The following is a 23,588-nucleotide window of genomic DNA, read 5'->3' as shown; positions in this document are numbered from 1 at the left end:
TACAAATTTGGGTATCAATCCGATACAAGTAGTCACAGGAACACACATTGGTCATAATCAAAGTCCTCATGAGTCCAGGGACATATTTCCTGAGTTTAGAAACATAATTTCATTTTTAAAAAAACGAAAGGTGTTGATGTGATGCCAAAAAATATCGATGTAATCATAGTAGTTTGTTCACTTTTTAATGCCGGTAAGTTTAGGTGTGTGGTAAAGCATGTTTAAGTATTCCTCGTCCTGCAGGGATGATACTTGTAAGAAACGTTCTTTATTTGTTGCCATGGAGACAAGGATTAGTGATTTAGAAGAAGCTAAAACACTACAGACAGCGGATGGACGTTAGCCGCTAGCCAGCTAGCCATGTCTTAAAGCACCTCTACCTGAGGGCGTTTCAGTGTTATAACTTCACCTATATCCTCAGTTTTTAAGCCAAAATGCGTCCGTTGTCCCTTTTTTGTCCACACACTGTGTCTGCTTGTAAGTACTCTGGGATTGTGCGCTGCCGAACATGCTCCTCTGCTCGTAAACCAGCAATGATTCATTAGTTAAAGTTAAAGTTAAGTTAAAGTACCAATGATTGTCACACACACTAGGTGTGGTGAAATTATTCTCTGCATTTGACCCATCACCCTTGTTTCTTCCCTGGGAAGTGAGGGGAGCAGTGGGCAGCAGCAGTGCTGCGCCCGGGAACCGTTTGTGGTGATTTAACCCCCAATTCCAACCCTTGATGCTGAGTGCCAAGCAGGGAGGCAAAGGGTCCCATTTTTTCATAGTCTTTGGTATGACTCGGCCGGGGTTTGAACTCCCAACCTACCGATCTCAGAGTAGACACTAACCTCTAGGGCAGGAGTCGGGAACCTTTTTGGCTGTGAGAGCCAAACAAACCAAATATTTTTAAAAGTATTTCCATGAGAGCCATATAATATATTTTTAAAGACTGATTAAAAATAAATGCTGGCATTTTTAAGTAAGACCAACATTTTTAGAGTATAGAGTGGGGACGGTGTGGCGCAGAGGGAGAGTGGCCGTGCGCAACCCGAGGGTCCCTGGTTCAATCCCCGACTAGTACCAACCTCGTCACGTGCGTTTTGTCCTGAGCAAGACACTTCACTCTTGCTCCTGATGGGTGCTGGTTAGCGCCTTGCATGGCAGCTCCCTCCATCAGTGTGTGAATGTGTGTGTGAAGGGGTAAATGTGGAAGTAGTGTCAAAGCGCTTTGAGTACCTTGAAGGTAGAAAAGCGCTATACAAGATAACCCATTTATAATAAGTCTCTTATTCTTTTTAACAACATTGTTATTCTGAAGCTAGCCAACAATAAATAAAAAACTTCTTACCATTAATGCGACGTCTTGAGCAGGTGGATGGATTGAAATGCATGAGAATTTTTTATATTTTGAACGTTATTTTTGACACTGTGATTACCAGCGGAATTATTCATTACTTGCCGTGTCAAGCAAAAGAGCCACATCTGGCTCTAGAGCCAAAGTTTCCCTACCCCTGCTCTAGGGCCAGTGGTTCTCAACCTTTTTTCAGTGACATACCCCCTGTGAACATTTTTTTAATTCAAGTACCCCCTAATCAGAGCAAAGCATTTTTAGTTGAAAAAAACAGATAAAGAAGTAAAATACAGCACTGTGTCATCAGTTTCTGATTTATTAAATTGTATAACAGTGCAAAATATTGCTCATTTGTAGTGGTCTTTCTTGAACTTTTTGGAAAATAAAGATATAAAAATTACTAAAAACTTGTTAAAAAAAAAAAAACAAGTAATTCAACTTTAAATAAAGATTTCTACACATAGAAGTAATCATTAACTTAAAGTGCCCTCTTTGGGGATTGTAATAGAGATCCATCTGGATTCATGAACTTAATTCTAAATATTTCCTAACAAAAAAATAAATATTTAACATCAATATTTATGAAACATGTCCACAACAAATCTAGCTGTCAACACTGAATATTGCATTGTTGCATTTCTTTTCACAGTTCATGAACTTACATTCGTATTTTGTTGAAGTTTTATTCAAGAAATATATTTATTAAGGATGTTTGAATTGCTGCTATTTTTAGAACATTTCAAAAAAAAATCTCACGTACCCCTTGACATACCTTCAAGTACCCCCAGGGGTACGCGTACCCCCATTTGAGAACCACTGCTCTAGGCCACTGAGTAGTATCGCGGTACTATATTAATACCGTTACACCGTACAACCCTAGTTCTTACAGCAGCACAATCGACCAGTTGTTTTTCTTCTTTGACAGAAAAAAAAAAAGAGCAGGTGTTTCTAGACCACCCATGATGCAGGTTGTGTACTGTAGATGCACATGGATGTGCAAATGTCAAAACATTGAGTAGATTTCAGGAGCAAATTCCCACAGGTGTACTTGTTGAGTGTTCGATAAACAACTCGCTCACTGTTGAGGTTTAGCATGGTTGCATCTCATTTCCATACGCTAAATAAACAAAAAGAAACAGGTGAAAAAATGAATCCTTGGCTTCTCGCTACATCTGCTTGGATTTGAGCGTTTGCAAGTGGATTTGCATGTCTTTGTGCTTTCCCAACAGGTTTGCATTTTAAAGCCTGTTGATTTGCACAAGATGGTAACAGAGTTTTCTCTCAGTTGTGTCAGGGTCTCACATGCAAATGCATCTACCAGTTTTGCATGAGCGCTTCACTGGATGCTGTAAATTTTTTGTTGTTGTTTTTTTTTTTTTTGGTCTGAGTTGAAATATATATCATTTTGTTGTCACCCATGTTCCCTTCTGCACGGAATGTGTGTTCACAGTGGATGGAGGTTGGAGCGAATGGAGCAAGTGGTCACCGTGCGGCGCCGACTGTTCGATGTGGAGGAGCAGGGAGTGCACCCAGCCGTCACCTGGCACCGGGGGCAAAGACTGCCAGGGCCTCGACCTTCAGTCTCTTAACTGCACCAGCGAGCAGTGCCCTCAGAGTGAGTGTCCGCCCGCCCACATACCGCGAACCCCACTGTAGCTTTGCAACTTGGTTAGTTGCAGGGAAAAGATGCAGTCCAAGAGTCAGTAGGCTACTAAGTACTAACAAACTTTGATTAAATAAACAATGGAGAGCTTTGGCCAAAAAACTATGTAAAACTCTACTGCCTTTTTCACTTGAAGGCCAAAGCTCCGTATAAAATGATGAAAATGTGGATGGATGTCAAGAGTCCTACAATTCGCTCATCCATCCACCCATCCATCCATCATCTTCCGCTTATCCGAGGTCGGGTCGCGGGGGTAGCAGCCTAAGCAGGGAAGCCCAGACTTCCCTCTCACCAGCCACTTCGTCTATCTCTTCCCGGGGGATCCCGAGGCGTTCCCAGGCCAGCCGGGAGACATAGTCTTCCCAACATATCCTGGGTCTTTCCCGTGGCCTCCTACCGGCTGGACGTGCCCTAAACACCTCCCTAGGGAGGCGTTCGGGTGGCATCCTGACCAGATACCGGAACCACCTCATCTGGCTCCTCTCGATGTGGAGGAGCAGCGGCTTTACTTTGAGTTCCTCCCGGTTGGCAGAGCTTCTCACCCTATCTCTAAGGGAGAGCCCCGCCACACGGCGGAGGAAACTCATTTCGGCCGCTTGTACCCGTGATCTTATCCTTTCGGTCATGACCCAAAGCTCATGACCATAGGTGAGGATGGGAACGTAGATCGACCGGTAAATTGAGAGCTTTGCCTTCCGGCTCAGCTCCTTCTTCCCCACAACGGATCGATACAACGTTCGCATTACTGAAGACGCCGCACCGATCCGCCTGTCGATATCACGATCCACTCTTCCCTCACTCGTGAACAAGACTCCTAGGTACTTGAACTCCTCCACTTGGGGCAGGGTCTCCTCCCCAACTCGGAGATGGCACTCCACCCTTTTCCGGGGGAGAACCCTGGACTCGGACTTGGAGGTGCTGATTCTCACTCCGGTCGCTACACACTCGGCTGCGAACCAATCCAGCGAGACCTGAAGATCCTGGTCTGATGAAGCCATCAGGACCACATCATCTGCAAAAAGCAGAGACCCAATCCCGCGGCCACCAAACCGGAAGCCCTCAACACCTTGGCTGCGCCTAGAAATTCTGTCCATAAAAGTTATGAACAGAATCGGTGACAAAGGACAGCCTTGGCGGAGTCCAAGCCTCACTGGAAACGTGTCCGACTTACTGCCGGCAATGCGGACCAATTTCTGACACTGATCATACAGGGAGCGGACCGCCACAATAAGACAGTCCGATACCCCATACTCTCTGAGCACTCCCCACAGGACTTCCCGAGGGACACGGTCGAATGCCTTCTCCAAGTCCACAAAGCACATGTAGACTGGTTGGGCAAACTCCCATGCACCCTCAAGAACCCTGCCGAGAGTATAGAGCTGGTCCACAGTTCCACGACCAGGACGAAAACCACACTGTTCCTCCTGAATCCGAGGTTCGACTATCCGGCGAAGCCTCCTCTCCAGTACACCTGAATAAACCTTACCGGGAAGGCTGAGGAGTGTGATCCCACGATAGTTGGAACACACCCTCCAGTCCCCCTTCGCTCATTTACTTCATTATTTAGCTATCAAAAACTGATGGCTTTTTTTGTTGCCAAAATGAAGTAGCCAAATAAAGTACAGTGATATTTTTTAGATGATTTACTGTACTTCTCTTAAAGGCCTACTGAAACCCACTACTACCCACCACGCAGTCTGATAGTTTATATATCAATGATGAAATATTAACATTGCAACACATGCCAATACGGCCTTTTTAGTTTACTAAATTGCAGTTTTAAATTTCCCGCGAAGTATCCTGTTGAAAACGTCGCGGAATGATGACGCGTGCGCGTGATGTCACGGATTGTAGCGGACATTTTCATTCCAGCACCGATCACGGCTAAAAGTCGTCTGCTTTAATCGCATAATTACGCAGTATTTTGGACATCTGTGTTGCTGAATCTTTTGCAATTTGTTCAATTAATAATGGAGACGTCAAAGAAGAACGCTGTTGGTGGTAAGCGGTGTATTGGGGCGGCATGGTGTAGTGCAGGGGTGCCCATTACGTCGATCGCGATCGACTGGTCGATCTCGGAGGGTGTGTCAGTCGATCTCAAGCCAGGCATTAAAAAATAGACATAAAAATGAGCAATCATCAATCATACCAAGACTTCACTTTCGTCAGTTGTTTGACATTCTCGGCACCCGAGGATCTTGTGAGATGACGCTGGCTGCTGCGAGCTCATATTTAAGAAAAAAATCACTAACAGGGCGGACGCAGAGAAACACATTTTATTTCTAGAGACTCCGTACCTACTGTCAAAACTCTAAAGACCGACTGCACAGTTCCTGTCTTCACCATAAAAGACCTGTTTCATCCTGCCTGTGCTAACAAACTAAGAGTCTCAGAAAGCTAGCGTGCACAAGCTAGCAATCTACGGAGTTTGATGCCAATGTATTTCTCCCCCGCCCTCAGCGACCGCTTTCTCAATTGCTTGCCCACCCGCACAGTCACTGACGTCACTCACCTGCTGCCAGACATTAAAGGGCCACACACATATGCTACTCTCATAACTAAGTGTTTAAAAACGAGTATGCAAGTTGGACAAATGAGATGCCAAATCCAACCACTTTCATGTGGTATTGGACAGAAAGGAGGACTTTTTTTTTCCTCCATTTGAAAATGCGGACGTTATCAGCACCACTGTCTAATTCCAATCAATGCAAGTCATCGGAATCAGGTAATACACCAACTTATATTCTTGTCTTCATGAAAGAAAGGAATCTATGTGTGTTAAACATGTTTGTATTATCATTAAACACCATTAACTTGTTAACAAAAATGTCTCTTTCATAAATAAATAAATATAAATTATAAATAGGAATGAGGTAGATCTCCTCGACTTGGTCAATTGAAAAGTAGCTCGCCTGCAGAAAAAGTGTGAGCGCCCCTGGTGTAGTGGGTAGAGCGGCCGTGCCAGAAACCTGAGGGTTGCAGGTTCGCTTCCCACCTATTGACATCAAAGTCGCTGCCGTTGTGTCCTTGGGCAGGACACTTCACCCTTTGCCCCCGGTGCCGCTCACACTGGTGAATGAATGATGAATGAATGATTGGTGGTGGTCGGAGGGGCCGTAGGCGCAAACTGGCAGCCACGCTTCCGTAAGTCTACCCCAGGGCAGGTGTGGCTACAGATGTAGCTTACCACCACCAGGTGTGAATGAATGATGGGTTCCCACTTCTCTGTGAGCGCTTTGAGTATATAACAATAGAAAAGCGCGATATAAATCTAATCCATTATTATTATTATTATTATTGCGGCCGCCTTTAGCAACACAAACACAGCCGGTGTTTCCTTGTTTACATTCCCGAAGGTGAAGCTTTACTATGGAACAGAGCGGTCAAGCGAAGATGGTTCTCTACCACATGTCAATCGGCAGGTTTCGGTGTGAACATTGTGGTAATAAGTCGGCTCTTACCGTAGACATGAGCGGAGCTTGCGTCGTTCCTTGTGCACCTGTCAAATAGGCAGCTGCGACTTTCTTGCCTCCTCCGACCGGCCGCCCTCGAACGTGGGATGCTTCCACTGTGGAGGAGAGGGAAAAAAAGCTAAGCCCGGCCCGACCGGCTGCCTTCGCTTCGCCTCGTCAAGAAACGTGGCTTCCGTCAGAGACACTGGCCATACCCCTCCGACTTTCAGGTACCATATAATCTCACTAAAACACTAGTAACACAATAAGCAGATAAGGGATTTTCCAGAATTATCCTAGTAAATGTGTCTAATAACAACAGAATCGCTCCCACTGCCCTGTCTTTTTTTTTCTAGTCTTTCACTTTCATTACCCTCATCCAGAAATCTTTCATCCTCACTCAAATTAATGGGGAAATCGTCGCTTTCTCGGTCCGAATCGCTTTCGCTGCTGGTGGCCATGATTGTAAACTTTGATTTATTGATTGATTGATTGATACTTTTATTAGTAGATTGCACAGTACAGTACATATTCCGTACAATTGACCACTAAATGGTAACACCCGAATAAGTTTTTCAACTTGTTTAAGTCGGGGGTCCACGTTAATCAATTCATGGTAAACAATGTGATGATGTGAGGAGCTCCACAACCCGTGACGTCACGCGCACATCGTCTGCTACTTCCGGTACAGGCAAGGCTTTTTTATTAGCGACTAAAAGTTGCGAACTTTATCGTGGATGTTCTCTACTAAATCCTTTCAAAATATGGCAATATCGCGAAATGATCAAGTATGACACATAGAATGGACCTGCTATCCCCGTTTAAATAAAAAAATCTAATTTCAGTAGGCATTTAAACATCAAATAACACCCATTTAGTCGCCTTAGACTCACTAAATCCAATATAATAACCTTGAGCGTGTTCTACTGTAGATTACAGTACTCACCGGTAGCCCGGAGCAACCTCCAAAGCGTTATTGTCGCCCGGCCACAATAAAGAAAACGTCTCCATAACAAACATCCATCCTGTCTATCCATCCGTTTTCTACTGCTTGTCCCTTGCATTCAGGCGGAAGGCGGGGTACACCCTGGACAAGTCGCCACCTCATCACAGGGCCAACAAAGATAGACAGACAATATTCACACTCACATTCACACCAATTTCGTGTTACCAATCAACCTATCCCCAGGTGCATGCTAGAGTACACGCAGTCACGGGAAGAACATGCAATCCACACAGAAAACTCCCGAGCCCGGGATTGAAGTCAGGGCCTTCGTATTGTGAGGCACATGCAATAACCCCTGTACCACTGTGCTGCCCCCATAAAAAACAATGTAAACATAAATAATGGGGTCCAGGCTCGACGCATGTCTCTGTTGCAGTAAAGGTTTGTACACTTCAAAAAGTACTATTTATCAAATAAACATAACAAGGGGGCGATGAATTCTGTTTAAATACGAAGCAAAAATGAACAACAACATGTTGAACTGTCCTCATTTCAGCCTCCCTGCCGACATGAACGCAGACTGTCACTAGTCCTGTGGCGCACTCACAGTTCTAAATCACAAAGCCCTTTAGCCGCCAGGTCGCTACAATCATCGGGAATACAAAATAAAATCCACTTTCCCTTGTCAGTTAATCTTCCATGCAGCCGAGGACAGGGGGTAGAGGGCAGTGTAGGTAAGTGTTGTTCAACCTCTATTGAGCCAAGGCACATTTTGTCATTTAAAAAAATCTTGAGGCACACCACCAAACTGAAAATGTAAAAAAATTTAACTCAGTAGCTGATGTTACAACTAAAAGCCTGACACATTTGTTCCTTATGCGCTTAATTCATAACCATCACAAATGTTCTTGTCTCAAAGTGGGCCTACAAAGCAATTAGCTACCTGCTGCCACCTACTGATATGGAATTGTATTACATGGTAACTCTGCCGATCTCAACAACAGCAAATTATTTGTGTATACCGTAATTCCTTGAATTGCCACAGGGGCGCTAATTAATTCAAAACCTCTTCTCACTCCTGCGCTTACCAAAGGAATGCGGTAAAAGTAAGCATTTGCTAATTATTTTAAAACGTCTTCTCAGTCCGGCACTTACCAAAGGTATGCAGTAAAAATTTGAGTGTGATGTAAGCTTGGACCTTAAATCCTACTGAATAGCTCTTAATCTTCTTCCCTTTATGCGATTTTAAATTACCGGTATTGAAATCAGCCTCCTCCATTTTGACAATGATGACAGGGGAAGTGTCACGAGTTTGACCAGGCGGTAATACTAAGCATGCGCTAATTATTTTGGGGAAGCGAGTTTGACCCGCCAGTAATTCAAGACAGGCGCATACTATATGCCCTGCGGCAATTCAAGGAAATACGGTAATAATAGTTCCACGAAAAAAAATTTCCGGCCAATTTTGGTCCCCTAGAGGGGGGGTGGTTGCCCACATTTGAGGTCCTCTCCAAGGTTCTCATAGTCATCATTGTCACTGGCGTCCCACTGGGTGTGAATTCTCCCTGCCCACTGGGTGTGAGTTTTCCTTGCCCTTATGTGGGTTCTTCCGAGGATGTTGTAGTCGTAGTGGTTTGTACAGTCCTTTGAGACATTTGTGATTTAGGGCTATATAAATAAACATTGAATTGCAAAAAATAGCAGACATTCCCACGGCATAGCAGACAATAGTGTGCTGTGACACGGTGGTTGAAAAACACCGGTGTAGGCAACGCTGTGGATACTTCCTAAATGTTTCAAACCACAAACTACTTGTCTTTTGCTTTATTTACTCATATTTTGATAGCAAAAGGAGGGCAATGCCGTAGAAAGGCTAAAAAAAAACAACAGCACAATGAAAAAACAATGGAGACCAATCAGCGGGCCAACAATGGCTGTGCTGCCGGGCACAAAATGGGTGGATCAAACGGTCTCACACTGAGACAAGGTTTGTACAACAAAGCATATTTAGTACAAACCCTGTTTCCATATGAGTTGGGAAATTTTGTTGGATGTAAATATAAACGGAATAAAATTATTTGCAAATCCTTTTCAACCCATATTCAGTTGAATGCACTACAAAGACAAGATATTTAATGTTCAAACTCATAAACTTTTTTTTTTTTGCAAATAATAATTAACTTAGAATTTCATGGCTGCAACACGTGCCGAAGTAGTTAGGAAAGGGCATGTTCACCACTGTGTTACAGTAACTGTTCTTTTAACAACACTCAATAAATGTTTGGGAACTGAGGAAAGTAATTGTTGAAGCTTTGAAAGTGGAATTCTTTCCCATTCTTGTTTTATGTAGAGCTTCAGTCGTTCAACATTCCGGGGTCTCAGCTGTCGTATTTTACGCTTCATAATGCGCCACACATTTTTGATGGGAGACATGTCTGGACTGCAGGCGGGCCAGGCAAGTACCCGCACTCTTTTACTACGAAGCCACGCTGTTGTAACACATGGCTTGGCATTGTCTTGCTGAAATAAGCAGAGGTGTCCATGATAACGTTGCTCGGATGACAACATATGTTGCTCCAAAACCTGTATGGACCTTTCAGCATTAATGGTGCCTTCACAGATGTGTAAGTTACCCATGCCTTGGGCACTAATACACCTCCATACCATCACAGATGCTGGCGTTTGAACTTTGCGCCTATAACAATCCGGATGGTTATTTTCCTCTTTGTTCTGGAGGACACCACGTCCCCTGTTTCCAAATATAATTTGAAATGTGGACTCGTCAGACCACAGAACGCTTTTCCACTTTGCATCAGTCCATCTTAGGTGAGCTCGGGCCCAGCCAAGCTGGCGGCATTTCAGGGTGTGGTTGATAAATGGGTTTGGCTTTGCATAGTAGAGTTCTAACTTACACTTACAGATGTAGCGACAAACTGAAGTTACTGACAGTGGTTTTATGAAGTGTTCCTGAGCCCATGTGGTGATATCCTTTATACACTGATGTCGGTATTTTTATGCAGTACCACCTGAGGTATCAAAGGTCTGTAATATCATCGCTTTCATGCAGTGATTTCTCCAGATTCTCTGAACATTTTGATGATTTTACGTACCGTAGATGGTAAAATCCCTAAATTCCTTGCAATAGGTCGTTGAGAAATGTTCTAAAACTGTTCGACAATTTGCTAACAAATTGGTGACCCTCGCCCCATCCTTGTTTGTGAAATACTGAGCATTTTTTGGGAAGCTGTTTTTATACCCAATCATGGCACCCACCTGTTCCGAATTAGCCTGCACATCTGTGGCATTTTCCATATAAGTGTTTGATGAGCATTCCTCAACTTTATCAGTATTTATTGCCACCTTTCCAAACTTCTTTGTCACGTGTTGCTGGCATCTAATTCTAAAGTTAATGATTATTTTCACAAAAAAAAATGTTTATCAGTTTGAACATCAAATATGTTGTCTTTGGAGCATATTCAACTGAAAATGGGTTGAAAATGATTTGCAAATCATTGTATTCCGTTTATATTTACATCTAACACAATTTCCCAACTCATATGGAAACAGGGTTCGTATATTCGGTTAGTGGTTCCTAAATCTAAAAGTTTGTACAATTACGCGTTTGTAAGTCACGACTGAACAAAAGCAACCATGTTGGTAGCAGTCCAGTTGTGCACTTCAAGTATTCAAGACACGATTCATCAATTACTTTGCTCATACTCACATTCTGCCAGACATGCATCATATTATAAGCGAAACGTTAATATTTTGGCTGCTCCACTTCGTCACAGGAGCAGAGCTTTTAAGAAATACTTTTCTGACAGCACTGCCTTCAACAACCTTGACTATGTACTTGAAGCTTTTGTAAAAGTGCCAAACAGTATTGAATAGAAGACTCAAAGTCAAATTCACGACTGAGGCACAGTGCCAGTGTGTATTTGTATTTTTTATTTTCTATTTGGAATTTACTTGCGTTTTAGCATAGAATGCCATTGGGTGTGTAACAGAACATGGACTGTGTATGTAACGACTTTTTTTAATGGAACCAGAGGTGCACCGATTTCCCACTCAGCGCATATAAAGGCCTACTGAAACCCACTACTACCCACCACACAGTCTGATAGTTTATATATCAATGATGAAATATTAACATTACAACACATGCCAATACGGCCTTTTTAGTTTACTAAATTGCAATTTTAAATTTCCTGTGAGTTTCGTCTGGAAAACGTCGAGTAATGATGACGTGTACGCAACACGTCACAGGTTTTTAGGAAGTATGAGCGCTACGCACACACACAGCTAAATATCGTCTGCTTTAACGGCATAATTACACAGTATTTTGGAGAACTGTGTTGCTGAATCTTTTGCAATTTGTTCAATTAATATTAGAGAAGTCAAAGTAGCAAGATGGAGTTGGGAAGCTTTAGCCTCTAGCCACACAAACACACAGTGATTCCTTGTCTAAAATTCCTGGAGGTGAAAATGTACTATGGATCAGAGCGCGGTCAAGCCAACATGAAACAAGACGGAATGTCAACCAGCAGGTTTCGGTGAGAAAATTGTGGTTAAAAAGTCGCTTCTTACCAGAGAAAAGCTGAGCTTGCCCCGTCCATGAAGCTGCTGTCGACTTCCCCGAGACACTGCGCGTCAACACACCAGTGGACGTTCACCTACGACTATCAGGTACTATTTAATCTCACTAAAACACTAGCAACACAATAAAAAGATAAGGGATTTCACAGATTTATCCTAGTAAATGTGTCTAAAAACATCGGAATCCGTACCAACACAAACACGTGGCGACTTGTCCAGGGTGTACGCCGCCTTCCGCCCGATTGTAGCTGAGATAGGCGCCAGCGCCCCCCGCGTTCCCAAAAAGGAATAAGCGGTAGAAAATGGATGGATGGATGTGTCTAAAAACATCGGAATCCGTCCAAATACAAACGCGTTTTTTTTTTGTTTTTTTGTTTTCTTTCTAGTCCGTCGCTATCAATATCCTCAAACACAAATCTTTCATCCTCGCTCAAATTAATGGGGAAATTGTCGTTTTCTCGGTCCAAATAGCACTTTTTGTTGGAGGCTCCCATTATAAACAATGTGAATATGTGAGGTGCTGTCACGCCAAATTTCTTCCCCCCCTACAAAAACCTTCCCCCGGGAAATTTGGCGTGACAGCCCCTCCAATACCTGAAGGACCCCAATGAGGGCGTGATAATACCAAGTTAAATGACTCTTAAGGGTTACAGCTGCAAAATTAGCAAAGCAAAAATAGCTTAAAGGTTAGTATGCTGGAATGCTGATATTTTTTCCTCACTGTTATTTTTCACCTATGACAATCAGCCAATTATAATGCTTTTAAAACAGGCAGCTGTGTGGGCTGCTTTAAGGTCCTTCCACCCTCATTGGGGTCCTTCAAGTAGTTTCTTCCGGGGGGGAAAGTTTTTGTAGGGGGGAAGAAATTTGGCGGGACAGAGCCCCCACACTTGCGACGTCATCGTCTGCGACTTCCGGTAGAGGCAGGGCTTTTCTCTTAGCACCGAAAGTTGCGAACTTTATCGTGGATGTTCTCTACTGAATCATTTCAGCAAAAATATGTCAATATCGCGAAATGATCAAGTATGACACATAGAATGGACCTGCTATCCCCGTTTAAATAAGAAAATCTCATATCAGTAGGCCTTTAAATGGGAAGTATAGAAAGTGTCCTGCATCAGGAAAACAAAAAGCAGCCAAGCCTTTAGCTAGAAGAGTCTATAAATCCGCACTGCAAAAACTGAAATCTTGCTTATTTTCTGTCTGATAAGAGAATTCCTCTCACTGAGCAGATTTTATGTTAATGTTTTTTTTTTGTTTTAAGGGTTTTGGTCCTAAATGATCTCAGTAAGATATTACAGCTTGTTGCTGGGATTTTATGACCTATATTGAGTAAAACATGCTTGAAACTAGAATATCAACTGTTGCAAAGTTGTGTCATTAACACTCACAAGTATAAAACTACTTTTTTAAAGTAATAATTTCTTATTCCAGGCATGAAAAAAAAATCAGGACTTTGACACAATTGCGTCTCATATTAAAACAGATGACAGCCAAATGGACTTTGCTGTTTTATTTTCAATGAAACAATAGGAAAGATGTACTCATATAGTAGTACAGTTGGCGCAGCACAGTAAACTGACAGTTAGTATTTCAACATTTAACATGTGACATTTCTAACAATTTTGAACAGAAAAGGTTCATGCACATTCAGATAAAAAGACGGCGCTTAGATGGCAGCATATGTTGTTCCAAAACCTGTATGTACCTTTCAGCATTAATGGTGCCTTCACAGATGTGTAAGTTACCCATGCCTTGGGCACTAATACACCCCCATACCATCACAGATGCTGGCTTTTGAACTTTGCGTCGATAACAGCCTGGATGGTTCGCTTCCCCTTCGGTCCGGATGACACGATGTCGAATAGTTCCAAAAACAATTTGAAATGTGGACTCGTCAGACCACAGAACACTTTTCCTCTTTGCATCAGTCCATCTTAGATGAACTCGGCCCGTTTCTGGATGTTGTTGATAAATGGCTTTCGCTTTGCATAGTAGAGCTTTAACTTGCACTTACAGATGTAGCGACAAACTGTATTTAGTGACAGTCGTTTTCTGAAGTGTTCCTGAGCCCATGTGGGGATATCCTTTAGAGATTGATGTCGGTCTTTAATACAGTGCCGTCTGAGGGATCGAAGGTCACCGTCATTCAATGTTGGTTTCCGGCCATGCCGCTTACGTGGAGTGATTTCTGCAGATTCTCTGAACCTTTCGACGATATTATGTACCGTAGATGTTGAAATCCCTAAATTTCTTGCAATTGCACTTTGAGAAACGTTGTTCTTAAACTGTTTGACCTTTTTCTCACGCAGTTGTGGACAAAGGGGTGTACCTTGCCCCATCCCTTCTTGTGAAAGACTGAGCATTGTTTGGGAAGCTGTTTTTATACCCAATCATGACACCCACCTGTTCCCAATTAGCCTGCACACCTGTGGGATTTCCCAAATAAGTGTTTGATGAGCATTCCTCAACTTTATCAGTATCTATTGCCACCTTTCCCAACTTCTTTGTCACACGTTGCTGGCATCAAATTCTAAAGTTAATGATTATTTGCAACGAAAAAAATGTTTATCAGTTAGAACATCAAATATGTTGTCTTTGTAGCATATTCAACTGAATATGGGTTGAAAATGATTTGCAAACTATTGTATTCCGTTTATATTTACTTCTAACACAATTTCCCAACTCATATGGAAACAGGGTTTGTAGTGAAGTGAAGTGAAGTGAATTACATTTATATAGCGCTTTTTCTCTAGTGACTCAAAGCACTTTACATAGTGAAACCCAATATCTAAGTTACATTCAAACCAGTGTGGGTGGCACTGGAAGCAGGTGGGTAAAGTGTCTTGCCCAAGGACACAACGGCAGTGACTAGGATAGCGGAAGCGGGAATTGAACCTGCAACCCTCAAGTTGCTGGCACGGCCACTCTACCAACCGAGCTAAACCGCCCCAAGTTCATTAAGTGTGTACATAGAGTGAACAGGTAGTTCTAGCTCAGAGACATTTATGATTTAAATGTAAAGGGGTGGGATTAAATAAGTGTAAACTTATTCTCACTCCTTTACAAATATGTAAAACAAAACAAAAAAAAGTCCAATGCTCATTTGTTTTCGTTTTTTATTCATTGTTTTCATTTTGTTATAATGGCTGTTAAGGCTACAGCAGTGTATTGAATCAAGCTTGCTCTTATTTTTTGGCATATTTGAAATAAAAATATATCAATCAATCAATCAATAGCTGTCAGCAAAGACAAACCCATAAATTATTAAACTATTTTTTTATAGCAAAGTAGGTTTGGTTGACACAATGTCTTCTCAAATCTGTGACCTTAAAATCGAGATATGTGATGATGTTGATCACATATCGTGATTCACAGCGCTGACTTAATCGAAACATGCTTGAGATAAACATGACAGGCAAGAATCCCACGTACCTGATGCTTACTTGACTGTCCCCTGTGTTAATGAGTCAATGGTTGGGGAAGGTTGTCATAGTAATGGTGACTTGTTTGCTTCCTTTGAAGTGTGACAAAGAATCAGCTGAGCGATGCCTCAATGCACCTGGCAGATTACTCTTGAACTGTAACTGCTAACAGTTGTAATTAACACTGGTGCAAGGCGCTCTGCTGAGATAATGCACCATCTCGTCAACCACGCTGATGCCGTGATGCCTCCTGACCTAATAATAGAGCTGAGAATTCAATCATCTCTCTTGATTAAAACACTGCCTTCCAGATGAAGTGATGAACGCACCGTGCTGGTCTCTCCATTTGTTTACATCTAAATGCATCTTTTTGACAGCCAGTTTTATAGATTCTCAGATATTCCAGACTCCCTGCCAAACGGCGTTGGAAAACTGCGGGACATTTGAGCTAAATAACCACCAAGGCAATACATTGAAGTCAGAAACAAACAAATTAACAAATAACTTGGAATCGAAAAGGGTAGCGCTGTAAGAAACACATTTGTAATTTACTGCGAACGGATGTGCTTTCATTAAGTGAATTAAAGGAATTGCTTGCGTTCACACTTTTTTTTTTTTTTTTACACAGGTTTTATTAGCTACACTGCATCTTTTATTCATAGCTGTATGAGGAGTGTCTGGTTGTATCTGCTGCTTTAATGTCTTTAATGTCTGTCCTTTGTGTTCTTTGATGTTTGATGTTTCCCTCTTACACACATTTAAGAGGGATGTGTTCTATGGCTATGAGTTGTTGTTTTTTTCCCTTGGCCTCAGTCTGCACCCCCTCTTCAGGGCCCAGGCTAAGACTGTTTTTTTTATTTTATTTTAAACTTCTATTTTTTTCTCCCATTCCCCTTCCCCCCTTGTTTACCTGTATCTCATCTTTTTTGTAAGGGGCGCTGGAAGCCGGCAGACCCGTCAGCGATCCTGTTCTGTCTCCCTGTAATGTTTGTCTAATCTTGAATGGGATTGTGCTGAAAATTTCAATTTTCCTGAAGGAACTCTCCTGACGGAATAAATAAAGTACTATCTAATCTAATCTATCTGACTTCTCATTTTGAGGGTTTGCCGACTCAAACATTGGTATTTTTTCGGGAAAAACTTTATCAAGTGGACATTGGACGGTGTAACTATCATTAAATCCAGCTCATTCAGAATCTAAAGGATGAACACATTGGCCTTTTCTTTTTCTGTTTTTCTATCCAAGGAGGACAGCAAATAGGAACATAAATATCAGAAAACAGGAAACTATGTTCTGTCCGCTTAATGTCATATTGTTAATGTTAATGTGAACAGACTGATTGATTGATACTTTTATTAGTAGATTGCACAGTTCAGTACATATTCCGTACAACTGACCACTAAATGGTAACACCCGAATAAGTTTTTCAACTTGTTTAAGTCGGGTTCCACATTAATCAGTTCATGACTCACCCCTTAGGCACACAAAGTAATCAATCTTACCCAGTGCATCATCTCATGTCAGTAAATGTAAAGTAGAAGTGCATCGTTTTTCTACAGCGGTTAAAAGAGATACTGAATTTCTTACCGATGTGCCAATAAATATCCAGTGCTTTAATTCTGATACCGATATCAACCAATGCAGTACAAATAAACCGAGGACATACCGAACTAAAAAGCTAGAATGCAATTTGAAAAATAGCCCTGATATGAAAACTGTAAATGTCCCCTGTAAAGGACACTGACTGTCAAGTGATTTAACTAAATTATAGACATGTATTTTTCAACTATCGTGGGATCACACTCCTCAGCCTTCCCGGTAAGGTTTATTCAGGTGTACTGGAGAGGAGGCTTCGCCGGATAGTCGAACCTCGGATTCAGGAGGAACAGTGTGGTTTTCGTCCTGGTCATGGAACTGTGGACCAGCTCTATACTCTCGGCAGGGTTTTTGAGGGTGCATGGGAGTTTGCCCAACCAGTCTACATGTGCTTTGTGGACTTGGAGAAGGCATTCGACCATGTCCCTCGGGAAGTCCTGTGGGGAGTGCTCAGAGAGTATGGGGTACCGGACTGTCTTATTGTGGCGGTCCGCTCCCTGTATGATCAGTGCCAGAGCTTGGTCCGCATTGCTGGCAGTAAGTCGGACACGTTTCCAGTGAGGGTTGGACCCCGCCAAGGCTGTCCTTTGTCACCGATTCTGTTCATAACTTTTATGGACAGAATTTCTAGGCGCAGCCAAGGCGTTGAGGGGATCCGGTTTGGTGGACACGGGATTGGGTCTCTGCTTTTTGCAGATGATGTAGTCCTTATGGCTTCATCTGGCCGGGGTCTTCAGCTCTCACTGGATCGGTTCGCAGCCGAGTGTGAAGCGACCGGAATGAGAATCAGCACCTCCAAGTCCGAGTCCATGGTTCTCGCCCGGAAAAGGGTGGAGTGCCATCTCCGGGTTGGGGAGGAGACCCTGCCCCAAGTGGAGGAGTTCAAGTACCTAGGAGTCTTGTTCACGAGTGGGGGAAGAGTGGATCGTGAGATCGACAGGCGGATCGGTGCGGCGTCTTCAGTAATGCGGACGTTGTATCGATCCGTTGTGGTGAAGAAGGAGCTGAGCCGGAAGGCAAAGCTCTCAATTTACCGGTCGATCTACGTTCCTATCCTCACCTATGATCATGAGCTTTGGGTCATGACCGAAAGGATAAGATCACGGGTACAAGCGGCCGAAATGAGTTTCCTCCGCCGGGTGGCGGGGCTCTCCCTTAGAGATAGGGTGAGAAGCTCTGCCATCCGGGAGGAGCTCAACGTAAAGCTGCTGCTCCTCCACATCGAGAGGAGCCAGATGAGGTGGTTCGGGCATCTGGTCAGGATGCCACCCGAACGCCTCCCTAGGGAGGTGTTTAGGGCACGTCCAGCTGGTAGGAGGCCACGGGGAAGAACCAGGACATGTTGGGAAGACTATGTCTCCCGGCTGGCCTGGGAACGCCTCGGGATCCCCCGGGAAGAGCTAGACGAAGTGGCTGGAGAGAGGGAAGTCTGGGCTTCCCTGCTTAGGCTGCTGCCCCCGCGACCCGACCTCGGATAAGCGGAAGATGATGGATGGATGGATGGATGGATGGATGGATGGATTTTTGCTGTTCATTTCATATATTGCTCCGGCCTTCCAACTAAGTGCAATATTGGCTGGACTGGGAATTTGTTTAGAAAGCTGTTGGACCAGACAGACCGCAGTTTCACATCCAAGTCCCAGGGTGGAGACTGAAATTGTTATAAATAGTGTTTGTTTTTGCTTGGTAAACACATACTTTTAATGGGGATTTAATTGACACGGGCGCGCAAATGAGTAAACTGAATAATTTATCTTGTGCTGATTGGCACAGTCAGATGGACTGTTACACTGAGGCAGGCCGGATGTGTTGAGGGGCCGCACGCTTTGTGCGCAACGTGCGCTGCATATGCATAAGTGCTCTGTGCGAGTGTGTTTGTGTCTTCACGCATGCATGTGCATGTCTCAAAAATCAACTAGTCTGGCTGGTGCAGTGAACCAGGAAGCATCAGTGGGTCCATCATCAAAGGTCAGCTGCTCCTCCCCAGAGAGGCTGGACGTCTACACAAAGATAGCCAGTCATTGTTTCGAACATGCAAAAGAAGGCCAATCTGCTCCCAGCAAATGTATTCCCCGCATAGACAATATCCGTGTGGAGTGTGATAATAAGCGAAATAGTCCGATGGTTTTGACTAGTCAGCAACAACGTGTCTCTCACCCCCCGACTCATTCCTCCCCCGAAACAAAAGGCACCACTCTCCTTTTAGTGTAATCTAACTATACAACTGTAGAGCAAGGCCATCCCGTCTCTGCAACGAAGCATACCTCGCCGGCATCTGTAATCTCCCTCATTAAGCCAGAAAAGGCACTTGTTAAATGTTATTGTTTGTGGTGATTGAGCAAAATCAATGTTCTGCAACCATTTTTCTACTGCACCGTTCAAAATAAACAGACAGGACCCAGTAGGGCTGGGTATCGTTTACAGGGGAACATTATCACCAGACCTATGGAAGCGTCAATATATACCTCGATGTTGCAGAAAAAAGACCAAAAATTTTTTTTAACCGATTTCCGAACTCTAAATGGGTGAATTTTGGCGAATTAAACACCTTTCTGGTTAACCCTCTTGGAGCGATGTCGTCAGTACGTGACGTTGCCTAGGTAAGAAAGCCGGCATTTTCATTTTCTCCAACACACTACAAACACCGGGTCTCAGCTCTGTTAGTTTCCATTTTTTCGAATATTTTTTGGAACCTTGAAGACATCATGCCTCGTCGGTGTGTTGTTGGAGGGTGTAACAACACTAACAGGTTCAAGTTGCACCACTGGCCCGAAGATGCGAAAGTGGCAAAAAATCTTCCGCCAGACCCCCATTGAATGTGACGGAGTGTCTGCACATTTGACCGGCGATGCTAAGACAGACATGGCACAGAGATGTATGGATAACCTGCAGATGCATTTGCAACGATTAAGTCAACGAAATCACAAAGGTGAGTTTTGTTGATGTTGTTGACTTATGTGCTAATCAGACATATTTGGTCGCGGCGTGACTGCCAGCTAATCGATGCTAACATGCTATTTGAAACTATATTACGTTTCCTTTCACCCACATTAAATGTGAAAAAAACACTTACCAATCGACGGATTTAAGTTGCTCCAGTGTCACAAGATGCGAAAGTCCTGATCGTTTGGTCCGCACATTTTACCGGCGATGCTAACGCAGCTATTCGGCCATGCTATTCGGCCGAATAGCGTCAATAGCTATTCGCTCAATAGCTTCAGTTTCTTCTTCAATACTTTCATACTCCAACCATCCGTTTAAATACATGCGTAATCTGTTGAATCGCTTAAGCCGCTGAAATCCGAGTCTGAATCCGAGCTAATGTCGCTATATCTTGCTGTGCTATTCGCCATTGTTTGTTTACATTGGCAGCACTGTATGACGTCACAGGGAAATGGACAATGTCTTCGAAGATAGCGAAAATAAGGCACCTTAAAGCTTTTTTTAGGGATATTCCGGGACCGGTAAAATTTTGAAAAAAAATTCAAAAAATACAACAAGCCACTGTCCATCCATCCATCCATTTTCTACCGCTTATTCCCTTTCGGGGTAGCGGGGGGCGCTGGCGCCTATCTCAGCTACAATCGGGCAAGCCACTGGGAAATTATTTTTATTGTTTTTAACACTTTTGAAATTGTGATAATGTTCCCCTTTAAAAAATGTCGATACCAGTACCAATACCGGTACGCTTAAATTGATACCGATACCAACTGAGTGGGTGGCAGGGCTCTCCCTTAGAGATAGGGTGAGAAGCTCTGTCATCCGGCAGGAACTCAAAGTAAAGCCGATGCTCCTCCACATCGAGAGGAGCCAGATGAGGTGGTCCGGGCATCTGGTCAGGATGCCACCCGAACGCCTCCCTAGGGAGGTGTTTAGGGCACGTCCAACCGGTAGGAGGCCACGGGGAAGACCCAGGACACGCTGTGAAGACTGTCTCCCGGTTGGCTTGGGATCCCCCGGGAAGAGCTAGACGAAGTGGTTGGGGAGAGGGAAGTCTGGGCTTCCCTGCTTAGGCTGCTGCCCCCGCGACCCGACCTTGGATAAGCGGAAGAAAATGGATGGATGGATGAATGGAAGTGCTCAAATATTTATTAAATAACTGTACAAACATGTACAACAAAGTATTGTTTCGGCTGTGTAATTATAAACCCCATCACAACCAACCAACGTTCTGCCTCTACCCAGTAAATAACCACTGACCAGGCAGTCCTCCTCAACACTTATTTTTAAGAAATTTTAACATTTCCGCCTTCTATAGGGCAAGGCATGCCCTTTCCTGGCTAATTGCCTCTCCAGCAGTTTAAGATATTCGCACTGCTGGAGTAGATGATGCCTGAACATGCGTATAATTAGAGGCCATGTCAAACAAGATGGGTATTCGTAGTTGGATCTTAACAAAGTACATCAGTAATCAAGCTGCTACAGAAACTAAAACCAGTAACCTAACCACTGAACAAAACATTGACAGATGTGACTGAGCAGGGGTGCTAACTTGCTAATTAGGTAAAATTAGCCAGCAAGCTAAGCTAGCGTTAGCTCACATGCCTAAGACATGCCCAAAACAATTTACTTCACAATATATGTTTTAACACACAAAGGATGAGTACTGTTAACATAGTTACCATTTATATAATCCCTGAAGTTATCGACGGTTGAGCAGTGTCCTGTTGAGATGACGACAACAGTGCTGGTGTTGTAGAAGCCGGCTTTTTAAACACAGTGCAGTTCTCCACTCTTGAGTTATTTGCTCCGTGCTTGATGAGGTGTTTAATCATATTCAATCCAATCCACTTTATTTATAGTGAATTGTGAAGTGAATTATATTTATATAGCGCTTTTTCTCTAGTGACTCAAAGCGCTTTACATAGTGAAACCCAATATCTAAGTTACATTCAAACCAGTGTGGGTGGCACTGGGAGCAGGTGGGTAAAGTGTCTTGCCCAAGGACACAACGGCAGTGACTAGGATGGCGGAAGCGGGAATCGAACCTGCAACCCTCAAGTTGCTGGCACGGCCACTCTACCAACCGAGCTAAACCGCCCCAATTTGCACAATTAAGCAACAAAATGTTTTCAAAGTGCTGCACAACAATATTAAAAACAATATTCAAATATTATCCTGAGCTCCACCAATGACTATAAAAACAAAACAAAAAAATAAATACATATAAAACCAATATAAAATAAATATAATTTAAAATTATTCTGAAGGGTAAAACCAAATAAAAGAGTAAACAGAAATACCATTTTTAAAAGCACAGAGGACCACACAACTCACGTAGTGTTAAAAGCCAGAGAATAAAAGTGGGTCTTAAGACGAGACTGTGTGAGCAGTTCGAACATGGAGGGGCAGAGTGTTCCAGAGCTTAGGGCCGACCACAGAGAAGACCCTGTCTCCCCTGGTTTTAAATCTCGTCTTGGGCACCACGAGCTGGAGCTGGCTCTCGGACCTCAGAGCGCGCGCAGGAGTGTAAATTTGGATAAGGTCCGAGATATATTGAGGTGCCAGTCCATGTAAAGCTTTAAAAACAAACAGCAAGGTTTTAAAATCAATTCTAAAATGAACAGGGAGCCTGTGCAAACTCTCAAGGATTGGGGTTATATGCTGGCGTTTCCTGGCCCCTGTTAAAAGATGCGCTGCCACGTTCTAGACTAAGGCAACTGGGAGAGAGCTTTTTGGCTAAAGTGCATTGCAGTAGTCCAGGCAACTTGAAATAAAAGCATGCACGACTTGTTCAAAAAGGTTAAAAGATAAAAACAGTTTTTCCTTTGCTAAAAGACGAAGATTAAAAAACACGATTACAAAACGCCATTGACTTGTTTGTCAGGTTTATAATTAAAATCGCTGTTTATAGTAATGCCAATGCTGGTGACTTTGGGATGCAAATCATTTTGCAATGGTCCCAAGTCTGTGAGGGCCAGACCAAAAACTAAAATTTCCGTTTTTCCCTCATTTATTAATAAAAAATTCTGGGCTAACCAAGCCTTGACGTCGCATAGACAGTTGAGAAGGGGTGTCAGGGGTCCGTGGCCTTTTGAAATCGGAATATACATTTGGCAGTATGGCTAGCATTCCCCCTTTTCCCCTTTGTATCTCGGCATCTCGGAATGATGACCAGCCAATTCTGCACAGCTTCAACCCGCTTTACCGCCATACAAACTATTATTGTTGCGGTGGTGGACCAATCACATGGCGCATTGAATCGAGAACGCTTGCAGTGATTGGCTGCGAGCAAAACCATAGAAACAATCTTTTTTTGTTTGATCTGGGTACCAAAAGAACAGATTGCAGGTATCGATTACGGTTGGTACAAAACGCGGCTGCTAGACTTTTGACAAGAACAAGAAAGTTTGATCACATTACGCCTGTACTGGCTCACCTGCACTGGCTTCCTGTGCACTTAAGATGTGACTTTAAGGTTTTACTACTTACGTATAAAATACTACACGGTCTAGCTCCATCCTATCTTGCCGATTGTATTGTACCATATGTCCCGGCAAGAAATCTGCGTTCAAAGGACTCCGGCTTATTAGTGATTCCTAAAGCCCAAAAAAAGTCTGCGGGCTATAG

At 43.3% G+C, this 23,588-nt stretch overlaps 1 protein-coding gene across 4 annotated transcripts in view; it reads left to right on the top strand.

The window, feature by feature from the left end:
• unc5a (unc-5 netrin receptor A) overlaps window positions 1-23,588 on the top strand; it is a 618,101-nt gene that overhangs the window by 467,256 nt on the left and 127,257 nt on the right. For all 4 annotated transcript variants that reach the window (XR_009806956.1, XM_061901967.1, XM_061901966.1 and 1 more), the window contains one exon: window positions 2,790-2,954. Coding sequence is in view for 3 of the 4 variants with exons in the window: in XM_061901967.1 (XP_061757951.1) it covers window positions 2,790-2,954 (165 nt within the window). In the remaining variant the exon portion in view is untranslated. The remainder of the gene's footprint in view (window positions 1-2,789; window positions 2,955-23,588) is intronic.

The sequence above is a fragment of the Nerophis ophidion genome, linkage group LG05 (genome assembly GCF_033978795.1).
Source record: "Nerophis ophidion isolate RoL-2023_Sa linkage group LG05, RoL_Noph_v1.0, whole genome shotgun sequence".
NCBI lineage: Eukaryota > Metazoa > Chordata > Actinopteri > Syngnathiformes > Syngnathidae > Nerophis > Nerophis ophidion.
The sequence above is the reverse complement of the archived record's forward strand: the minus strand, read 5'-3'. Positions and strand labels throughout refer to the sequence as shown.